We start from the raw sequence: 8206 nt of genomic DNA, 5'->3' as shown, positions 1-8206 counted from the left end.
GTGTTAAACTGTGTTTTTCTCTGATGATTATCATAGTACTGTACCTAATGTGAGCAGGTTGGGGTGAAAGTGTCCTTGTCTGCTGCTGGAGATGTATCTGCTCTCAGGAGATAAGGAAGAGAAGGGTATACCTACAGAATAGGCTTCCAAGGATCTGCACTGCAAAGGTTGTCCTACATTAAAGCAGCCACACACTGTCAGAGTACTGTTAGTCACTGTAACCAAGCTTTTAATGTCATTTATAAAAAAATAAAGTTATTTACATTTGCAACTTATTTGATGGCATCCTCCTTTTATTACAGCATTCGGATTAGTGAAGAAACATTACTGGAACTCATTTGAGGGTCAACTTATCAAAGGGAAGCGTAGCAGTGTAGAAGAAATGTTTAACACCTTGTGAATCCTTGCTGTATTGCAGCATCACACAATTCATTCTTTACAGCGCATGCACCCCGGCCTTTCAGTGAGCAGAATTTCTCTTCCGTATTAAGATGTAGAAATTTTGCCACATCTTGGGGACAGTCCCACATTGTTACATGTGGCACTTCGAGGCATAACCAAAGGAATTAGTTTCATTCCATTGGGTGGTAGCCTAAATGCAGAATGTAGCTGCTTACACATTTTCAAGAAAACTCTGGTTAAAAGGACAAAAACAAAGAATGGTTACACTTCTTGCATAGTTGCAGTAAACCCGACCCGTGAATACAAAAGCCATCAAAATATATTATAAATCTGAGTTTCAAAGCTACTCTAAAATACTGCTTTGCTTTAGAATACAAATAACACTGTTTGGGGTTAGTTTGTAGAGTTGCGTTTTGATCCATGCTGTTAATTCTATAACATTCTGTTCCTCTTCCATTAGTTTAACAGCCTCAGAACAACAGGTCCTCAGGCAGCGGCACAAATGGCAAAGCCCAAGAAGGGCTTTTCCAAATCTCAGACTTCAGCGGCTGCAGACAGTTCATAACAGCTCTCCTTTCCAGCGTCTCCTTCCTTTACTGCTTTAAATAGATTTCCCTCAGAGCTCTAAGGGAAAGAACTGAGGGGAAACACAGATTTAACACATAGAGATGGGGGTTGGTCCCCATCTCTGGGTCTTGAGCCGATAAAATCATAGCTCTTAAAAAGATCCAGCCCATAAAAAAAGATCGACAAGGGAAAAAAAATTACTTTGGCTAAGCGGTAGTTCCACATAATCTGCTGGCGGCAGAGACGTCTTTGGTGTCAGCGTCGGGTCGTCCTGAGACCACAAATGGCCAAGTCTGCAAGCAAAAAGAGGGATTTGGCGTTAAAAAGTTCATCCTAGTGTGAAACCAGAGCTTTATTACTGATAGATGTCTAATTCTACTTCACTTGCAAACACGTCATCGTGTTTTAGTCCCTGCGGGAAGCACCGAGAAAGCTGACTTCCTCTAACAAATATTTTCATTACGTTATTTTCATTATAATGAAACTCTCCACGTAATGCTGCGACGTGCAACAAATTGTTCTCATCAGGCATGCAACACTCATCTCGCTTTGCGACTGTTTGCATCGTTCTATAAACACAAGATTTAGAAACTATTCGGAAACGCTACGTGAGCCAACTTCATACCCTCGCGGGCGCTTGGTTTTGGACTGCGAATTGCTCCTTTCTCGGACATAACACTCGCTTCATACCCGAGGAATTGACCTTTCCGGGGTTCCCCCCACTGCCCGGACCTGCAGCACCCGCCCGGACCCGGCACCCGGGGCAGCGCCGCCAGCAATGCCCGGACAGCGGCTCGACCCGAGCGCTGCGGACTCCCGGGCTCCCCCGCCGGCATCCCGTACCAGGTTGACGGGGTGCACGTAGCCGTTCTCGTAGCGGTCCTCTTGCAGCAGCTGCCGGAGGTGCGCGATGTAGCTGGAGGCCAGGCGCAGCGTGTCCAGCTTGGAGAGCTTGGTGTCGGGCGGCACCCAGGGCAGGCTGGTCTTCAGCCGGGAGAACGCTTTGCTCAGCACTCGCATCCGCGCCCGCTCCCGCGCGTTGGCTGCGTTGCGCTGCGACTGCTTCCCCTCTGCCGCCGGCCCCCGCGGCCCCGACGGCGCCTTCTTGCCCCCGGGACCGCTGCCCCTCGCCCGCTTCCTCTTGCAGCCCGCCGCCCCCGCCGCGCAGCTGCCCTCGCCGTCCTCCTCCTCCTCCTCCTCTTCCTCCTCCTCTTCCTCCTCCTCCGCCGCCGAGGAGTTGTCCCCAGAGGGGTAGAGCTCGCCACGGGGCTGCCTCTTGCCCGCCGCCGGGTAGTCCAGCTGCAGCGCCCGCAGGTCCATCTCGGGCAGCTCCTCTGTCTCGCTCCCGGAGCCCGCGGACATGGCCCCTGGGGGGAGAGGCGGCGGCGGCGGAGGCAGGGCTGGCGGCCGAAGCGGCTGCGGGCAGCGCGGGGCGGCCCCGCCGCGGAGAGACCGTGCGGGGGCGCGGGGGGCGCGGCGGGGGGATGCGCCCCCGCACAGCGCTATATAGCGGCGGCCGCGGGGCCGAGAGGCGGCCGGGCCGGGGGGAGGAGGAGGGGGCAGCCCCCGGCCGAGCCCCGCGGTGGGGCGGTGCCTCCCGCAACTCCCGGAGCGGCGCCGCGCGGAGGGGCGCGGTGCCGCCCGGTGGGCTGCGGGGTATCGGGCTCTGCGGGAGATCCCCGCGGGGAAAAGGACGGGTGAACGCTCGGGTAAACGTTCCACAGGGGGATACGAGAAGAGCCCCCGAGGTGCATCCCTCCCGCGCCCTTGACGCCGCCTCTTCCCAGGATGAATAAGCAACACATTGCTTCCCCACTGCCCTCCCGGCCCTGTCTGCGCGCAGTTAAGCAGAATAACAGTTCCACTACACAGAATAGAAAAGAACCTAATGACTACAACAGGTGGAAAGATCTTGTCCCGAAATTTCGCTCCCGTTTTTTTTTTTTTTCCCCTTACATTTCCCTCCCGAGTTAAGTGGAACCTTCCCGCTGCCGCAGAGCGACTTTCCTGGCACCCGCGGCCGTGCTTTCGCCCAGCGCTCCGCGGCCCGCGGCCACTTAACGCTGTGTAAACCTCGGCTTCGCCCGCTGGGGCCAGAACCACATCAGAGCCGGGTTGGGAGCAACCCTTCCAAGGGAAACTTGACATTGCTTGAAGCGCCGAAACACGCGGCTGGTCCTGCAACTGGATCTCTTGAACTCGGGTTGACACTGAGATGCTCTCGCTGGCAATGAGAAAGGGGAGCACGCCAGCCTTGGGGGTTGCTTGGCCTCCCTAGTTCGCCTACATTACCCCTATATACATACATATATATCGATACAAACATATATGTATGTGTATATATATATATTTAAAGGTACTGCAGAGGGAGAGATATAGGTTTACTTCCCCCTATGCCCCCCCCCCCCCGTAGTCCGGGTTGTTTATACAGGTGCGGGCTGAACGCTTTCCCTGCTAAAGATTAATGGGAGAAAGTGCAGAATTTCTTTAAACAAAGGAGAAAATCGTACCCGGTCTCAAAAGCCACAATGGCAAAATCTCACCTTCCGCACCCACCTCTTCCTCAGCCGGTTAAAGGCGATGTAGAATGAATACTTCGTCTCTTTTAATGTCGGGATGGGGCAGAGAGGGGGGCTGGGAAATAAAGGAATGGCCAAATTCTCAGATCATCTTTGCCTGCACCTTGGTTCGTGCAGGCAATGGGAAGTGCCACTGGGTGAACTGAGAGTGAGCCTCGACTTCGGATTTACACCCAAAGAAGCTGTGCAAAACGGATTCCTCTCATATCCACCAAACCTCTGATTAGCGCGACCTCGGCCAAGGTATCGTTTTCCGGATTCAGGATCATTTTCAAGGCTTTTGATGGGGCATTACATCATGCTCCCATTTATCCTCTAGCCAAGACTTTGATCCTTTAGGCTCTCCGCGTGCTGAAGGAGGGGAAATGCCCCCTGGTACACGGAGGAAGCGTTTCACGCCCGTTATTAGGTACAATCCCTTTCCCTTTCCCCCGTTCCTAAGTTAGAACACAGCTCGCCCCGCGCTGCGCTCCGAGGGCAGCATCCTCTGCTCCATCCTCCCTCCGTGCGGGGCAGCGGGGCCGGCAGCCCGCGGGTAGCCGGGATGTGGTAGGACAGAAAAACAGCTTTTATGTTTTTTCTGAAGTAAAAGTGCAGCAGGAAGAAAAAGAAAAAAAAAAGAAAGAAAGAAAAAAAAAAACTCCAGAGGCCAAGTCCGTAAAAGTCAGGTTATCTCTGGGAAGAGGAGGGGGAGCCGCTAAAAGCAGCGTTCACTCTCTGGGGTGTTGGCAGCGACAAAGCAGGGCGGAGGAGAGAGATGTGTTCTCGATAAAGTGCCTTAAGTAACACTTTCCTTCGGCGTTTGTCCTCTCATCGAACTCAGCAGAGCACCCGGAGTCACTTCGCTCCCACCTAAAAGTGCACTCACACTTTCGGAAAGGCCGCGATGTAAGAAGGGCGCTTTTATTCCTTTGCTCGCGGCGGTGAGAAAGGCGGAATGGCTGCGAGGGGGTTGGAGGGCGGGGGGAACGGAGTCTGGCAAACATCTCAGCCTCGATCTTTCCGCAGAGGGAAAAGGGATGCGTGAGGGGCACACGAGGCTCCTGCGCGAAGGGACTTTGGGTGCTGCCGGCGGTGCGGCAGCAGGTGGATGAGTGACAGCCTTTGTTTTATGCCATCTAAAGCAAGAGAGCACCTCTGCGTGGCTGAGAGCCCCCGGGAGGGGCACCTGGGAAGGGGAGACAGTAACAATGCCCTTAGGCAGGGGGGACGGGGACGGGGGGCGGGGGGGAAAGTGTGTTTACTAGACTTTCTTTTGCCCTGCAGCGAGGACTTTCCGAGGAGCGCTTTCCTGAGCAGCTCCGAGGTGAGCATCGCCTCTCCGCCCCCTCCGCCCACCGGCAGCGGCTCCGGGGCTGCCCCGCTGGGGAAGCGCAGGGAAAGGGCTGGGACACACGGTGCAGCCCCTCTGCTCCAGCATTTGCTGCGCAGCAATACGGTGGAGACAACAACGAGACCTGACGACGGGCTCGCTGCTCTCCCCGCGGTTTGGCCCGGGGCGTTGCTCAGGTATCCCCTGCTCGCAGCGGTTTCCCTGCGGAATAAGCAGGCAAACTCTCCAAATACCTCCTGGCGCCAGAAGAAAGTTCTCATGTAATAGATACCCGGCGGTGTGAGAACACGGATTCTGCTCACTTTGTCAGTCAGCCGCGGGTGGGGTGAGCCGGGGAGGGGGAGATGGGATTTCTTTTAATTAACAAAGAAAAAGACGAAGTTTTCCCTAATTCTATTATTATTGGTGTTATTTTTAATGAAGCTTGGAGTTGTGCCCTTGGCCTGAAAAGACAGGAATTAATGATGCAGCTGAAAGTGCAGTTTATTTCTCCTCTCGGAGCAAATTAGCTGGAATAACAAGCAAACATCAGCAAGAGGAAGCACTCTGTTACTCTCCTCCTTGTGTTTCACCCTGAGAGGGAAGCCCACCGGAGCCAGACGGAAGAGATGGGGAAAGATAACGGCACTGCAGCCTCTCCTTCTGCTGGGACGCTCCACCACGCTCCCTCACTTCGGCCGGGCGGAGGAGGAGGAGGAGGAGGAGGAGGAAGGGGGGTGGGGGGGAGGGGGCGGAGGGGCACACAGTCGCTGGGACAGTGGTGTGGACAGCACGAAGTGACAGCCAGGAGCTGCTGGACAGAAAGGAAAGTCATGGAATCGTAGAATCGTTCTCCTGCAATGAGCGTCCGCCTATATTTTAAATTGATAACGTTGCAAGCGATCGCTTCTCCCACTTTTGGGTTTATACCGGATCTGAAACATATAAATAAAAGATGACACAGCGACTTTTCTGATGTAATACACACAATTCTTCCAGCTCGTGATCCTGACATATGTAGATATGTCTGTATTTCAAAAAGGAAGAGCTTAAACGCTTAGGTTAAGTATTCAGCTGCAAGGTTTTAACACCAATTTTCCCACTTTCCGAATTCTTGTTTCCATATCCTACATGCTATTAAACCAGAAATTTCTGTTCTTTTCACAGTGCTTCTATAAAGTACTCCCACATCTGAAAACACTTCATTACTGTAGTAGTGCTTTAAATTTTAAGTAGCTAAAATGTTCCAGAGTCTCACAGGCTGCTTCCTGTAACCACCTTAAAATATGCTATTTGCAGATACTTCTTGATGGCTGAAGCTGAACTCTTTTTCAAGTCATTTTGTGGCTTGCTTACATTTTCATTTTGTGATTGTGGCCACAGTATTGTCCATGGCATTTTGGTTTATTGCTTAGGACAACAAATAAGACCTTTAAAGGAGGACGGATAGATGGAGCCATACATTATGAACATCAATGAAATAAGGTTTCATAGACACAGCTGTCAAAATCAGAACTCAAATAGCAAACCTTTAGAGAGAGCTTCTGTCTTTCATTTCTATCACCAGGAGAAAATGTAATTTTTACTCGCTTTTGTATAAAGAAAATCGGACTTGTAGGAGACAGCCCCACATGATGTAATCCCACAGAACACCTCCACTAGCAGAATATCTGCACTTAAACCAATGGTACTGAGAAATGGAGATTTCTTTCTATTCTCTTCAGACCTTACATTGTTCATCTTTCATTTTTCGTAGCTGGCACAGATTAGGTCTTTTGCCCATTATCTTTCATTATTTTTACCATGGATATTTAATTTGAATGATGGTAATACCTAATTATCAAGAGTAAATCAGAGTTATAAATGATAATTTTCTTTCTTCCTTTTACAGTAGATTTCTTTGGCTCAGCAGTTGGAAAACAAAATGCATCTGGATTTATCTGGAGTCTGCAAAACAAAACTGCTATTAAATTGATTCTGAGGTTCTCAACAAGTTGCTACAAAAGGAAACTATACCCACGATCCAGAAAATTTTCTTTTTTTTTTTTTTTTTTTTTTTTTTTAAATAATTATTACTTAAAATTAAACAGGACTGTTAACTTAATGATGCCAAATTGGTGGCATTTTTGGCCACCAAACATACACCTCTTAAAAGACAAATGACAAACATTGCATGCAAGGTCATCTGCTAGCACAGAAAGTCAGATATCTGTCAAATTTTAGCTGAGCTGACACATTGATGCAAGTTGAAAAGCTGATTCCTGATGTCTAGGTCTTTTCCTGAGGACTCCAATTTAAAATAGGAAACATTCCTGCCAAAATAAGTAGTGTTACATTTGGTCTAAATCTGGAAAAAAAGGAGTGCTTGACGAAGGACCTCTTGATGCGATTGAAGTAATGGATTCTACAGTCCCTCTGAGACTGAAACAACCACAATCCTCCCTGAAGGATGTTTTTTAAAGTGAAAACTGGATTTATGCACATTTAAGTATTTACAAGTTTCATCACAGATATACTGAATATAACTTGGATGCTTTTTGATATAGAAAGCAATCTGTATTAAGCAATACACCTTTGGAAGCAAGCACAAACTGAGATATGTTCTACTGGTTAATAAGCTTCTCATACTTCATTTTATCGTTCTTCTGTTGGGGAACATAAGGCAAAGTTTACTTCAGGAAGCACCAAGGGCCTTACCAAAAGTAATGTCAAGATGAAATTGGATCTCCAGGATAGCTGCTACATAGTTCCTTCAAATTCTAATTACTGTATTTCTACTGTCCTGCTATTGACTGTTTCTGAGGAAGGATATTCAGGAGCCAATGTAATGGCTTTCTGGCCTTGTGTGGAGTAGGACACTCCACAGCATGCTGTGAGAATTAATTATTGATTTGTTCACCTTAATTGCTTTAAGAAGTTCAAGTGCAACCTGTTGTTTCATTCTAATTGCTCATGTTTGACAGTTACAAAAAAGCATGTTTACAGTTGATTTGCCTGGACCACTGTTACTTTCTTAGTATTACTTGCAATTCTCTTCTTACCCCTTTTCCAGTCTGTGATTGCACTCCCCATGAGGCAACTCAATCAGCATCACTCTGCCTGTGAGATGTCATGATCCCATGATACCAAAATATAATGGGTGCCAAAACCAGTAAGCTGCCATTTTGTCCTCATGAATCAGGATCATAGTCTATGTTACAAGGTCAGAAGGAGAGCACCTTCTTAGACACTGCAAGTCCTAATGCTGCTAGCAGAGCAGGGTGACACAGGGAGAGTAATGATGACATCTCCCTGATCCCTGATCACCATGATCACATGAGTGACAAGAAGGCAGAAGACAGTGCAA

The 8206-nt window shown here is 49.3% G+C and overlaps 1 protein-coding gene across 1 annotated transcript; it reads right to left on the bottom strand.

Moving 5' to 3' along the window:
* Nucleotides 1-212: 212 nt before the first annotated feature.
* Nucleotides 213-4087, bottom strand: MSC (musculin). Its single transcript, XM_048940099.1, has 3 exons — nt 1813-4087; nt 1171-1262; nt 213-1039 (listed from the first exon to the last, which is right to left on the bottom strand). Exons 1-2 carry the CDS (start codon nt 3115-3117, stop codon nt 1176-1178), a joined length of 1392 nt encoding a protein of 463 aa, XP_048796056.1. The 5' UTR covers nt 3118-4087; the 3' UTR covers nt 213-1039; nt 1171-1175.
* Nucleotides 4088-8206: the final 4119 nt, after the last annotated feature.

The sequence above is a fragment of the Lagopus muta genome, chromosome 3 (assembly GCF_023343835.1).
Source record: "Lagopus muta isolate bLagMut1 chromosome 3, bLagMut1 primary, whole genome shotgun sequence".
NCBI lineage: Eukaryota > Metazoa > Chordata > Aves > Galliformes > Phasianidae > Lagopus > Lagopus muta.
Note: the sequence above shows the minus strand (reverse complement) of the source record. Positions and strands in the feature narration are given on the sequence as shown.

What these genes read in the sequence shown, in the direction of transcription:
- MSC (XM_048940099.1), bottom strand. Translation starts at nt 3,117, where the DNA reads ATGTCAAGTTTCCCTTGGAAGGGTTGCTCCCAACCCGGCTCTGATGTG. An exon ending in ACGTGCACCCCGTCAACCTG is followed by an intron (nt 1,263 to 1,812) that starts GTACGGGATGCC and finishes TTTTGCTTGCAG; the next exon opens with ACTTGGCCATTTGTGGTCTC.